Source organism: Taudactylus pleione, unplaced genomic scaffold, assembly GCF_031769625.1.
Source record: "Taudactylus pleione unplaced genomic scaffold, aTauple2 ptg000758l, whole genome shotgun sequence".
Lineage (NCBI taxonomy): Eukaryota > Metazoa > Chordata > Amphibia > Anura > Myobatrachidae > Taudactylus > Taudactylus pleione.
In genome coordinates, this window is record NW_028285160.1 from 2396611 (window position 1) to 2411750 (window position 15140).

The following is a 15140-nucleotide window of genomic DNA, read 5'->3' on the forward strand; positions in this document are numbered from 1 at the left end:
CACACTACAGTATATGCCTGTGTGCACTACACACTACAGTATATGCCTGCGTGCACTACACACTACAGTATATGCCTGTGTGCGCTACACACTACAGTATATGCCTGCGTGCACTACACACTACAGTATGTCTGCATGCCCTACACACTACAGTATATGCCTGCGTGCACTACACACTACAGTATATGTCTGCGTGCACTACACACTACAGTATATGCCTGCGTGCACTACACACTACAGTATATGCCTGCGTGCACTACACACCACAGTATATGCCTGCGTGCACTACACACCACAGTATATGTCTGCGTGCACTACACACTACAGTATATGCCTGCATGCACTACACACTACAGTATATGCCTGCGTGCTCTACACACTACAGTATATGCCTGCGTGCACTACACACTACAGTATATGCCTGTGTGCACTACACACTACAGTATATGCCTGCGTGCACTACACACTACAGTATATGCCTGCCTGCACTACACACTACAGTATATGTCTGCGTGCACTACACACTACAGTATATGCCTGCGTGCAGCTTTGCAATTCCATCCGAAGCTGAATCACCCCCATAGAGCGGTACTAGATCATTTTAGTTTAGTGGCAGTCTTATTGGGTCGCAGTTGTATTTTGAATCAACTTATACTATAAATAGACATAAATATCTTTGCGTGTGTGTGTGTGCATATTTTAAAACAAAAAAGTCTTTAAATTTAATAAAGAAAACCTAACATAACTTAGCTACAAAAATATATGTATAAAAAAAATTGGAAAACAAAACCTCCTAGTACTACAGTATCTACAATATTGCAACATTGCCTCCTAAGTTTCTAATACTTATACAAGGATTTATGTAACGTGCTAAACAATAAGTACAGCGTTTGTGATTAGTATGTCTATCTCTGCATCGGCTGCAGTTGCGCCACAATGGTGGTGTTAGATCTTCTCTACTCCTAGTATTTCCAAATTGGAGGTACACGAAGCTGAAAAGGTGCATGAGCATTCATGACTGCGCTTGATGGCATTAGTCCTGGTATAGCACCAAACTATCAATTGCTGTCAGTGTATTTATTTGTAGTGCTATTTTGTATTACTTTCATTTTAAGTTATAGTCTGTGCATTTACTAGATGGAAATACGCCCCTCGGTTTGCTAGAAGCTGTTGATGAGTTCCATGTTCTATTATCATCCCGTCCTTCATGACGACAATAAGATCCGCATTTTGAACAGTGGACAGCCTGTGTGCGATCATAATGCAAGTCCTTCCTTTCCTGGCTTGATCTAATGCTTGTTGTACAACCTGTATAACATAGAAATGACATTGCAGTGAAAAATGATTGGCTTAGCGAAATTATTTCACTTGTAGAATCAACAAAAATTTAGTGACTTAAGTGCGGAGATCCACAAAACAGCAATATCACTCTATACATAGTCCGTAAAGCTAGCCCGGGAGTGGGGGAGGACAAATCCACTTTTGTAGTTTTATAAGTCAGTGGGTCTGATTCAGAGGTGGACGCAATGCAGATATTTGCGCAGTTGAGCGATTATTTGCTACTACGTGTGTACAAAAAGTCCTGGAAACCCCATACAGTGCATGGGTACCACTGAGTATAAGCAGAGACTGTGTATGGGATCGCTCACTCCCATTTGAGCTGGTGGCGGAAAGCCATTGGCATTCCTGGTGGTAAATGAGAGGCGGCTTGAAGTGAACGCAAAAAAAGTCCATCTCATGGGCGTGTTATGGGAGTGACACAGGCAAGTCGTTGAGAGCGGCGTGTTCTGAAACACAGATCCCCAACCACAGAGGCCATGGTTAGAGGATTTTCGGAAGGAGACACTTTGCCAGTCATAGGCTGTCGTGTCGATGGTGCGCCGATTTATTCTTACAAATGATGCTGTAAATGGCCGTGGTTACAGCAGCAGGATCTACCCATGTATACATGTGTAATTGGAGAAGCTCTATAACATGCTTGCTATGGTGGAATGCAGATAAAACAGTATATATTTTTTTCAGACACCAAGCAAATAGGTGATGGGACTCTGCCTTTGTCTTTCTCACCTTTTCACTTTCATCGTCTAGTGCTGAGGTGGCTTCATCCAGCAGTAATAGTTTTGGAGCACGGATAAGAGCCCGGGCAATGGCAATCCTCTGCTTCTGGCCTCCGGACAGCTGAGTTCCTTTCCCACCCACTGGTGTGTTATATTTCTAAAAGAAAACATTTCTGTTAAAAATAGTCGCCTGTTACTTAATACACTAAAGACACAAATGAAAACATTGTGGTATAAATAAATCTTTATTTCTAACAATTGCTGACAAATGCTGTCTTTATCCTGCTGTATGTAGCACAATGCCATCATTCTGAGGGTCAGCCTGGTCTGCCCATCCCTCTGATTAGAGGACAGCTTTGACCCTACACCAGTCTGTAGGTTCACCCATCCTTCTGAATGGTGGATGGCAGCTGCCACAGTGATCCAACTACACCACAATGGGCCTGATTCAGAATATCACAGTGTGAGCATCCCTGCTGCATCCAATACTAACATATGCTAATGCAGCAGGAGGCGCCTGAGGACAACAGACGCCTCCTGCCAGTGTCACAGATCCAAGTGCTGCGTCTAAAGATGCGTCATTGTATCACTATCGTGGCCATTGGCCGCAGTTATCACCCAACTGAGTATTCCTAAGCTTAATCAGAATGGCTGACAGAACTCAAGAAACAGATTATTAGAAATATTGTGGAAAAGTGATATGCGTTCCTGGGAGGTGGCTAAAATTGCATGCAAACATGGTCTACTCAGTGGGCGTATTATAAGTGTGTCACGGACATCACAACGGAATGTAGTGTATATCCCCGGTGGACGAGATGCCAGCTGTTAATATTCCACCGTCCGGCAAAATGCTGACGCCGCAAGCCACCTTACGATCAGGATACCAGCGTCGAGATCCCAAAAGCTGGCATCCCGCTCGTAAGACATCAGAGCCAGGTAAGTGTTAGCCGCAGGGGGGGGGGTAGGTTTAGGCACCTCCTAGAGGGACTTGGGGTTAGGCACCCCCTGGGAGGGTTAAGGGGGTGGCAGGGGGGTTAGGGTTTGGCACCACTGGGGGAGGCTAGGATCAGGCACTCCCCAGGAGGGTTAGGTTTAGGATGTGGGAAGGGGGGGGTTAGGTTTAGGCACCCCCAGGGTGACTTAGAATTAGGCACCACCCCGGGAGTTTTAGGGTTAGGCACCACCAATAGAGGGTAAGGGGGGGGGGGAGGGGAGAGTTTGCCTACTTACCAGCCGTCGTCGGAATTATGAAGAGTTGAGCTTCCAGGGTCGGGATTTGAACCGCCGGTATTTCAATCCCGTTGCTTCACAACCCCCTTGCGCCGCGCACACAGTTTCTCTCCACCTCCACCACGCAATAACATCATGCCAGGGCCAGGCTTCCCAGGAAGAGGGGAGGGCTGAGTATGAGTAAATCCTTCAGAGCTCCGCCCCCTGCTGTGCATGACCACTGCCAGTACATAGAAGGTACCGTCACTGTTCTGTGCCATTGCCGTGGACATCAAGTGGGAGGTGGAGTCGGTCTTACTGTGCTGCCCGCTCTCACTGACTGACTGACATGCACCAGCCATCATGGAGAATGTACAGAGCAAGTAGAAGGAGCAGGGAGGGTGGAGCCAGAAGGAGTAACTGAAACTAAATGAAACACAAGCCTGAGGCAAGAGAGGTCAGTAGTAGCAACTGGGCAGCTGGTAGTATATATGTACTGGGGCCAGTGCCAGCAATGCAGGGGTTACTGGGCTGCACAGAGCTAATCTACTGCTGCACGGGACAGGGGAGACTGAGGAAGGGAGATTCTTACCACCACTATCCAGTGACTGATGCAGTGAGCACACACTATAGAGCTCCTCCCTGCTGCTTCTTGGCTGTCAGTATGATGGCTACTCTGCCTCTGCAAGCAGTAATGTATGTGATCTATACTACTGAGTATAGTCCCAGGAGCTGCTCCCAATGCACAGAGGAGGGGGGAGGAAGAGCATAATCAGACACTAAAAGGAACACCCCCATTTTTACACAGACCCCCTCCTCTCAGCCTGTCACCAGGAGGGATGCTGTCACCATCTGCAGCACTAGGTACATGGAGCCATCTTTCTGCAGTTTCAGCCCCATTCATATGGAATTAGCTCCAGCCCAAAATGTTCCTCATACACTTTGCTGCGTGACCAGCTCCACACTGCACACTTAGACAGCTACTGATTGGCTGTGACCAGTGTCTGTCTGGCTGAGGTGTACTCATCACCTATCATATATGTTACTTACATGCAGCTAAAGGTACAGACATGTCATTTCCTGCCCCCAGGTCTGTGTGCAGAGTCCCTGCACCACCTCCCTGATCCCCCAATACTCCCCACATCCTCTCTGCACCACCTCCCTGATCCCCAATACTCCCCACATCCTCTCTGCACCACCTCCCTGATCCCTCCATACTCCCCACATCCTCTCTGCACCACCTCCCTGATCCCCAATACTCCCCACATCCTCTCTGCACCACCTCCCTGATCCCCAATACTCCCCACATCCTCTCTGCACCACCTCCCTGATCCCCCAATACTCCCCACATCCTCTCTGCACCACCTCCCTGATCCCCCCATACTCCCCACATCCTCTCTGCACCACCTTCCTGACCCCTCCATACTCCCCACATCCTCTCTGCACCACCTTCCTGACCCCCACATCCTCTCTGCACTACCTCCCTGATCCCCCAATACTCCCCACATCCTCTCTGCACCACCTCCCTGATCCCCCAATACTCCCCACATCCTCTCTGCACCACCTCCCTGACCCCTCCATACTGACCACTACCTCCCACCTCCATGATCCATCTATACTCACCCACTACCTCTCTGCACTGACCCCTCCATGCCAACTAGATTGAGGTTTTTGAAGGTAGGCGCTAGTCACACCCCACGGCACAGGCAACATTGATCACACACCCAACATCACTAATCACACCCCCAGGGTGCTGGTCACACCCCATGCGGCAGCACACAATAGGCCCTTCATAAATTTCAGCTCCAGGCCCATGTGGACCTTAATCCGATACTGGCCAGGGTGGGGGAGTGGCTGGCCAGGCTTGGGGGAGTGGCTGGCCAGGGTTGGGGGAGTGGCTGGCTAGGGTTGGGGGAGTGGCTGGCCAGGGTTGGGGGAGTGGCTGGCCAGGGTTGGGGGAGTGGCTGGCTGGTTTCATCACTCTCCAGTCGGATGTATAATAGCTGCTGGAGTGATGGATATTATTTTGTAATGACAAATTGAAGCTCCAGCTCCCCATTCTCATCTGAGTAGTAGTTGGATATTCAGCACTGACAGCCTTTATGTGAAGAGAGATAAACTATCCCTATAGTTTACAGCATCCTTTTCCCTTTTTTTCTTTTATACATTCCAAAATGGTGCTTCATGGGATGACTGGAGGTGTATCTTATTATAATGGCATGACTATTATTTTTAGATTACTTTTTTTTTTATTAATAAGAATTTTTTTTTAATTAGAAATAGGGATGTGCGCCGACCCCCATGTTTTGGTTTTGGATCTGTATCTCCTTCAAGGTTTTGGATCAGGGTTTGGTTTTACAAACCACCCTCAAGTGTTTTGGTTCCAAAACCCGAAATTCGGATTTAAAATCAGAATTCTGAACCGCCAAAAAGATCAGAACCGTGACCTGGATTTACCCGGATCTCCTCAGGAGATTAGAACCGCGACTTAGATTTATCCGGGTAACGGTTCACGAAATTCGGGTAGATTCGGATTTCTGGAGAACCGAATCGCACATCTCTAATTAGAAGGCAGTGAAAAGTTTTTTGAATAAAGTAAAAAGTTCACTTTAAATGTTCACTTTCCTATATCTGACTTCTGAAACTTTTCCTTTATTAACCACTTAAACTGACGATTTTTACCAGCAAAACCAGTCAGAAATTGCCTGGTCTGCAGGAAAGTCCAGGTAGTCAGAAAGATCCATTCTGCACATGTGTAGAACAAATTTTCTCTTCAAAAATACAGCCGGATGGTGCGGTCAGCTGAAGTATAGGTGGCTGCTTTCGCATCAAAACTGACCACGTCAGTTAAGTAGTTAAAGTTATCATAGACAATGATTAAATACTGTATAATATTCATTATCCACTGAAACTATTTCTTTGGTATGTAGAGAACATTACCTCTGGCAGGCTTTCTATGAAGGCATGAATATTGGCTGATATTGCTGCCTGCTGTATTTCCTCTATTGACACCTCCCGGGAGTTGTCTCCATAGGCGATATTCTCAGCGATGCTGCAGTCAAACAGCACCGGCTCCTGCGAGACGATTCCTATCCGAGATCGGAGCCACTGTACGTTTAAGTACTTTATATCAATGTTATCAAATAACTACAAACAAAAAAAAAGGTAAAAAAAAAAAGTTATATTCATATTACAAAGATTTTTTTCAAAAGTAAATTATAACAACCAACCAATCATTATTCCTCACGTTACATGCACTTAACTACATATCTATTGAATACAATAACAAATGGCAAAAATCAGATCCGGTGTACTAACTCCACCCACTGCAAATCTAAATTACAGAACTGCTGCATAATTATAGGGGAGCAGCACAATCATAGTGTAAAGCGACAGCATCTTGTTCACAATGTCACTCTATAAGATCCATCAGTGCTGCTCTGCCTGTATATTGTATATTGTACGTATACTGTACTTTACACCCAGGGCTGTAGAAAGCCCGGCAGGGCTCAGGTAAAGGAAGGACGTGGCCTAATCGCGAGAGGCGTGGCCATGCCCCCCTTGACAAAAAAAAAAAAAGAATAAATCACTTTTACACTGTAAGCCCCCAGCCCGGCGCTAAGCAGGGGGGGGGGCGCGATCAGTGTGATCGTTCCCCCCCACAGCCATAGGAGATTGCTCCGGCTGCTGCAGCACCCGCGAGGAGTCTCGCACTGCAGCCCAGCACAAGCTGTGTACTGAGCTGCTGTGAGGGAGGGAGGGGGGGGGGGTGACGCCGGGCCCCACTGGGCCCCTCTAGCAAGCTTGGGCCCGGGTAGCAAGCTCGGGCCCGGGTAAACTGTACCCGCTCCCCCCCCCCCCTCGGCGCCCATATTTACACCATAAATACACAATTTTAGACATGATGGGCCTGAAACAGAGATGCAATCAAAGCGGCCACATTTGCGATTTTTCATGCTGCGCATGCTCACAAGGCTGATGGAGGCATCCAGTACTTACTAATCTCTGCAGATCTTCCGGGCTATTTAGATTAGCACACAACGGGTCATTTGCCCTCAGTGTAAGTTTGCTATGGGTGCCTTGATGAATTGTAGATGGAATTGTGGTCTGTTCAGAGATAAGCATACACAAAGATCTGGCAATTTCAGATGGATCTCTTGAACTTAGAATAGGGCTAGTGCAAATCCCTGCTGCTGGTGATGACGGCGTATGTATAGGTGGAGTGCAGCCACATAGATCAGCCAGACTCTAAAGCTGGGTACACACTTAAAGATTTTCTGTCCAACCATCCAACTAGTTGATTGATTGGAATGAAAATCTGGTAATGTATGGGAGTAACTGATGATCAGCAATTTCCTCCTAAATGCCAGAAAACAGATGAAAATGGTCGTCAGACAAGTTTGTTAAATCTTTTATCTAAACAATTTGTTCAAACAACAGTTTTTGTCCATTTTCTGGCGTTTGGGAGCAAATTGCGGATTGTCATTTGCTTTCATACCTTACCAGATTTTCATTCCAACCAATCAACTAGTTGGATGGTCGGACAGAAAATCTTTACGTGTGTAGCCAGCTTTAGACAGGTGGGAATCCGCAGTTACTTTCAATCACACAATGGCTCTGAATTGGGCACATAGCCGACAAGGTGGGCATATTTTGTGGTATATGAGGGCAAATAAGTTACTTTTACCAAAAATATTTTCCTTGCAGCAAACATGCTATAGGGGTCCTTTTACACTTTCAAATCCGTTAGGAATTATAATGACCAGAAAATAAATGTAGCAAGAACTTCAGATACTAAGGGACCCAGTTATTAATGATTTGGTCTAAGACCTGATAATTAGAATTTCTTATCACCGCTATTCGCAGCAATAAGAGATTCTGTACCGCCCGGATGTATTAAAAGTCACATCCTGGGACAGGGGTTCCAATAGGAGCCCATCCCTGAGATATGTAAAGAAAAGTGATCGCACAATTTTGGCCGCACGGATGTACACCGGGGAAGGGCTTTGTATCAATATTTGCGTAAATCTGCGGACAGGTGGCCGCCAATAGACACGAACGGGGCTACATCAGACTCGGAATTAGCTCTCGTTTGAGAATGATTAATACAGTTATGTTACATTCCCCAGAGAGGACTGTGACCACCCAGGCATCTCCCAACATAAGGAAAAAATGATATAACTAGACGGCCACTGCTATGTTGCTGCATAGCGCTGTGTACTGACCCAATCAAACTGGCGCAGTTACGCAAAAGCAGGCGCATAAAGATTATTATTATTAGGGATGTGCACCGACCCCCATGTTTTGGTTTTGGATCTGTATCTCCATCAAGGTTTTGGATCTGGAATTGCAAAACCCCCCTAAAGTGTTTTGGCTTTGGATCTGGATTTTTTAAATAAAAAAATAGATAAAAAGTTTTAAAACAGCTAAAATCATGTAATTTCAGCAATCCAAAACCCGAAATTCAGATTCAAAATCTGAATTCTGAACCGCAAATACATCAGAACTGCAACCCAGATTTACCCGGACCTCTTCAGGAGATTAGAACCGCGACTCGTATTTACCCGGATTCATGAAATTCTGGTGGATTCGGATTTCTGGAGAACCGAACCGCACATCTCTAATTATTATAACATACTACTTATAGGCGACACAAGGGGCCTGCAGTGCCATACATAGGGATACTAAATGTGATCACTGCTGTGCAGATGTAATGTTTTGAATTTTTTAAAGACCTTCAGTGTGTAAGAAGAAACAACTGGCCAGGGACATACATACATTTTGTTTCACGGCCTGGCCCTTGAGATTGGGGAGTTGGGCTAACTGGGTGAGGAGGCAGCAGCAGATGAGGAGGAAGAATGTAAGACTTCTTCATCGGCTAGGTCCCAGTGTTGGTGAGACCTGACCAGAGGTACGGGGTCTAACTCGCTGGTGGTCTTCACCAGTGACCCCCCCAATGGGATATGGTCTACGCGGCGCCCAACGAGCAGGTCGCAGCTCCCTGGTCAGGTACCCGGAAAATAGCAAAGGACAGAGGAAGATGGATGGCAACTGAGTGGCTGGATTGAAGACATGGACCGTTGAAAGGTGTTACTGGTAGCAAACGGAAGAGACTGATGTGGTATCACTGGAGCTAGTTGATAGGAACCAATGTAGAATGTCACTGGAGAATATCGGAAGCAAGTGATGTTGGGTTTCACTGGAGAATATCGGTAAGGACCAAATTTGAGTTTCACTGGAGAATATTGGTCGGAACTGATGTTGAATATCACTGAAGAATATCGGTAGGGACCAATGTTGAGTATAACTGGGGGGTATTGGTAGGGACCGATGTTGAATGTCACTGGGGAATATCGGTAGGGACCGATGTTGTATGTCACTGGAGAATATCGGTAGGGACCGATGTTGAATATAACTGGAGAATATCGGTAGGGACTGATGTTAATTATCACTAAAGAATATCAGCTGAGACTAATGAAAGCACACTGGAGAACATCAGCCATGAGAGTGCACTGGAGATATACACAGCATGGAGCCTGGAACTGCGATCCGGTACAAGCAGCAAGTGGAAGTAGAGAAGTTGTTCAGGCGACTTCCTGTTCCCGGAGTCCTGATTTATACCCTAAGGTAGCTGGTCATTGGAGGAAAGAGTCAGCTGAGTGACAGTAAGGCTTCCATTGGAGGAAAGTCCGGTCAGCTGAAAAAGACAACATGGCTGCAACTATGACTGCGAATCGCATGGAAGTCCTCAAAGGGCCTTTGGTAGAATACTCGGTGTGCTTCCCACCGCCGCACCTGGCATCTGACCACACTGCTGATCAGGGAAAGCCGGCGCCGCGGTGAGCAACGGCCGATCCCAGGTCGAATCCTGACATTTTGGTCGATATTTATGGCGTCGAGTGATTATCAGTGGTCTGCGAATGCGTCTGAGTCGCAGATGTGTCATGCTTCATTACCGATGTCGCTCGCAATGAGGATTTATTCGCAATGTGATTGACTGGCAGGGACCCTTTGTGGGTGGCAACAGGGGGTGTTGGCAACTCAAACGCAGGTATTTCGCTATTGTTTTCGGGAGGTGTATGAGACTGCGACTGCGATCCCATACACAGTAATAATGGCTCCAGCGTATCAGTTCCCGCGCGCATTCTGAGTAACCATATGGTTACTCAGAAGGTTATTTATCGACTGATCTGCGACCGATGCTGCGTCTTTGTAGCAGTTGTTTGGATTTGGGAATCAGCCGGTGGGCGTCTCAATTCAAATGCCAGCGGCTGCAATATTTTCATATTTTCCCACAGCCACTGCGTACAAATTCTGGCAGCATTAGCGTCCATCTCTGAATCAGGCCCAAACTCCGTTATGTATAATATGTAAATCCTGAATGACATACAGTATTATAAGCATGTACACTGGTCACCATACAGGTTACATTTATTAGGTGTAGTAAGGACAGTCCTCAGGCAGATCTTACCACTGCTCCCTGGTGCGGGTCATAGAATCTCTGCAGCAGCTGGACAGAGGTGCTTTTCCCACAGCCACTGCTGCCCACAAACGCCACAGTCTGCCCGCTGGATATCCTGATAGATAACTCCTGTAGCACCGGCACATCCGGGCGAGATGGATAATTGAAGGAAACTTGGCGCAGTTCCAAGTTTCCTTGGCAGTGAGCCTATAGTACATAGATAAAACAATAAATAAATACAGTATTTAATGCATATTTCTTGGAAATAACATTAAGTAGATGTCATCTACTTTTCACAAGTGTCTTTGCAGCATTAACACTTATGTAAATTCCCAATGTTTCTGGGAGAGGGTTATTGTGTGTTAAGCAGTGCTGGCTCCTACCTTTCGCATGGTGGGGCCTGCAAGTGTCTGCATCCACAATTCGCACATATTAAAACAACCCAGCTCATAGGAACTGTATCAACTGCGGCCCTTAGATGCCGGGTAAGGATGGCGGAATAGCAGAGGAGTGGCTTCACATTGAAAGTGCTTTCAGCTAATTTCAATCCCGACTGGCAGTCTCAGATGGAGAAATGGTGCGGCCAGTCCGACGTGCGAGTATCAGGAAGCACTTCCAATGTGAAGCCACTGCCAGAGCACATACTGTGGTCTCCCTGGGGATGGCGGATTTTACTCGGACCCCTACTCAAAATCCACCACTGGTGTTAGATGAATAATAGGGCATAAATCATATGATCTAGAACAGTGGTCAGGGAACAGGGGTAAATTACCCCACATGTGGTAAAAATGAAATTCCTGGGGGTAATGGACGGACAGCCGGACATGCATATGAATCATTCTATAATATAGAATGATTCATATGCATGCCCGGCTGTGTCGTAGGGCACCCGTCTCCTTCCCTGCAGCTCCGCGTTAGCCGGAGGCTGGAGTCCTCTTCTGTACTCCACCTTCCAGGTCTCTCCATGCGCACTATGGGAGAGACATCATGACGTCTCTCCCACAGTTCCGAGGAGCAGCCGGGCGGACAGGAGCGGGGATTAAGGTAAGTGGTTTTTTTTGTTTTTTTTTGTACAAGCGGCACTACAGGGGCATTATATGAGGGCACTACTACAGGGGCATTATATGGGGCACTACTACAGGGGCATTATATGGGGGCACTACTACAGGGGTATAACTACAGGGGCATAACTATGGGGGCATTATATAGGGGCACTACTATATGATTTCCTTCCTTTCAAATCAAGGGGGTAACGTCGGTGTATCTAAATATATTTTGGGGTAAAAGGTAATAAAAAGTTCCCTGATCTAGAAGCAATACAGTAGATCCTTATGTAACCAGCAACTGATGTACCTTTCAGATGCTGTTTGGGCTTGCTTAAGTACCCATGCATTACAAATCATCTTAATGTCACACAATACTGTAATAAATAAATCTGTAGTGTAGCTGTAGCCTAAAGCCCTTAAAATGAAAGGATATAAACTTACACCAGATACAGACAGAAACGAGCAGTCACAATGCTACAGAAACTGAATTACTTACCGGTTTCTGTCCTAGTGAACTGTAGCTGTCAATAGACGGTTCTTTGTCAAACAAGGCAAATAGATGGGAGGCGGCAGATTTGGCTTTAGCGTAGTCAGGAGCAAAGGACAATGTCTGTCCTACTGAGACAGCGCCATATGTCAGAATGACAAACACACTGGTGAGAAATCAGAGGGTTAGGTGTTAGTGTGCTCTAATACAGTATAGAAGAGTGGAACATGATTAGAGTCATGATATGGACATTTTTCTGAATGAAAGACTAGGGGCCTGATTCAGAAGTGGATGCTAATTCATGAGTGGCTGCGATAATATGCAAATGCTAATTTCAGCCTTCCATTTTTGTACTTGCAAGTGCCAGATGCCCAATTTTAAAATCCGTGGCCAGTGCAAATCCACCGATGGACTCCTACTTCACCATCGGTGCACCATTGCAATCACCATCGACACTTATGACGCCCAATGGCTGCAGCAGTGTCTCCTTCTGAACTTTCTCTAAACATGACCTTAGTGGCTGCGGCTCCGCCCATGACACGCCCATGGGGCGGTCTTTTTTTGTGATCACTTTAAGCTGTCTCCAAGTCACCTCCCAGGAAGGTCCAAGGCTTTCCGCTGCCAGCTGAAATGGAAGCAATCGCCTACGCAACTGAGATCTCTGCACCCACTCAGTGGTCCGTATGTGCTGTAGGGGTTTCCAGGTATTTTCATGCAAGCGCACTAGCAAATAATAGCTCAACTGTGCAAACATGGAGGTGTGATAATTTCGGGGAAAAAATAACACAATCAAACTTGGACTTAATTTATGCAATACACACTTTCTGACCGAACACTGGGCCTGATTCAGACCCGCTCGCGAGCGCTGAGCGCTCGCAAGCGGGTCGATGGTGCCCTAGTGCGCATGCGCACGATGGAGGGAGCTCCGTCGTGCGCATGCGCACGACGGGGAAGCCGTCGCTCCAGGTCTCGCACCAAAGGGGGCGTGCTGTCGATGTTGATTGACAGCACGCCCCCTTTGGTGGGTGTGTCGGGGGCGTGGCTGCCAGACGGAGGCGTTCCCATTGGAACGCCTACCGTCTGGGTCCGGCCCCACTGACATCACTAGTGACATCTAGTGGTGTCAGTGGGAGTGATTTGGCTCTGATAGAGCCAAAATCACTCCAGGGCTTGCGGTCACCGAGACCCTACCGCAGGGTCTCGTCGCAAGCCCGATGGTCGCGATGGTCTTGACCATCGCGACCGTCATCATGGACGCTCGCATAAGCTGTGGATGGTAACCCACAGCTATGCGAGCGTCCAAGAGGCCGCTCCAAGTTTAGGTAGGAGGGCCCTGATTCAGAGCGAGCGCTCTGGTCAGAGTGTCCGGCTCTGAATCAGACCCACTGTGCCTCATTCAGCAAGGAACGCACATGAGAGAATGCACGCACTTGGCCTATTTTTCCGAACTGCGTATGTATCGCACTGCGCGTGCGCGAACTAGCCAGTGCGATTGGGTAAGCGTACACAGACTATACGCAGCATGTACGCAGACCCCTTCTGACATTGATTAGCATATTCTCGCAGCGGACGGGTGCGTTTATCTGATAGCGTGCGTTCTTTGCTGAACCAGGCCCACAGTCCTGTGACGTCTACTGAGTTGAAAATGGAGATGCAAGTGAAATGTGTATGACTCTGCATCACCCCTTGGTGCAAATCAACCATGTTTCCGCCACAAGTGTACAGAAACACAGGGCCTGATTCAGAGCCGAACGCTCTGACCAGAGCACTGGCTCTGAATCAGGGCCCTCCTCCATGAAAATGGAGTGTCCTCCTGGACGCTCACATAGCTGTGGGTGACCACCCACAGCTTATGCGAGCGTCCATGATGATGGTTGCGATGGTCAAGACCATCGCGACCATCGGGCTTGCGACGGAGACCCTGTGGTAGGGTCTCGCTGCCGCAAGCCCTGGAGTGATTAAGGCTCTATCAGAGCCAAAATCACTCCCACTGATGTCACAGTGGGAACGCCTCCATCTGGCAGCCACGCCCCCGGCACGCCCACCAAAGGGGGCGTGCTGTCAATCAACATCGACAGCGCGCCCCCTTTGGTGCGAGACCCGGAGCGATGGAGAGCCCGTCGCTATCCGGGTCTCGCACATGCGCACGACGGAGCTTCCTCCGTCGTGCGCATGCGCAGTAGGGCAACATCGACCCGCTTGCGAGCGTCCTGCGCTCGTGAGCAGGTCTGAATGACCCCCACAGTTCATAGTATTAGACTGTGGGCCTGATTCAGCAAGGATCGCTATTCTGCTAGAAGGCACGCACCACAGTTGCTAATATTAGTGGTGAAATGCAAATGTTTGCAATCGCATTGTGATCACAGCTTACTATAAGGACACCCACTTCCCCTTACACACATCCGTATACTTGGGCAACATAGCGAAATAATCGGTAACATCGGAACCATACACACAGTTAAGGCAAGTCAGACCTCACTCAGGAATTGCTAACTTCAGCGCACGCTATGAGGCCTCAGGCTGCGTATGGTATTGCAATGGACAATTTATGCACACCCCTGAAACGCCGTCCCAACACACTGGCACGCCTGCGTTCATCCAACCACCTCCCCGTCACCATCCACAAACGGCTCTTCCTGTCAATCACTGTGCGTAGCCTCTGCAAACGCATTTCCCGTCGCAATTGCTCGTTCGTGCACTGTGATGCATACGCAATGTGAGTGAATCAACCGATTGCGTGCGTCTTTGCAACTGCGATCCTTGCTGAATCAGGCCCTCTGATTTGTGGAGAGGCCACATAGGTCCAGGCCTTGGCAGATAGAGTTATTGGGCAACGTGTATTTTCTAGATTATATTTCCTTTGTACATATTATAAAAAA

At 47.6% G+C, this 15140-nt stretch overlaps 1 protein-coding gene across 2 annotated transcripts in view; it reads right to left on the reverse strand.

Annotated features, from left to right (window-relative positions):
* Window positions 1-280: 280 nt before the first annotated feature.
* LOC148476984 (ATP-binding cassette sub-family B member 5-like) overlaps window positions 281-15140 on the reverse strand; it is a 155794-nt gene continuing 140934 nt past the window's right edge. For both annotated transcript variants that reach the window (XM_088457385.1, XM_088457384.1), the window contains 5 exons: window positions 12271-12427; window positions 10738-10935; window positions 6207-6413; window positions 2068-2214; window positions 281-1308 (listed from right to left, as the gene is read on the reverse strand). In XM_088457385.1, coding sequence (XP_088313511.1) covers window positions 1111-1308; window positions 2068-2214; window positions 6207-6413; window positions 10738-10935; window positions 12271-12427 — 907 coding nt within the window. In that variant the 3' untranslated portion in view covers window positions 281-1110. The remainder of the gene's footprint in view (window positions 1309-2067; window positions 2215-6206; window positions 6414-10737; window positions 10936-12270; window positions 12428-15140) is intronic.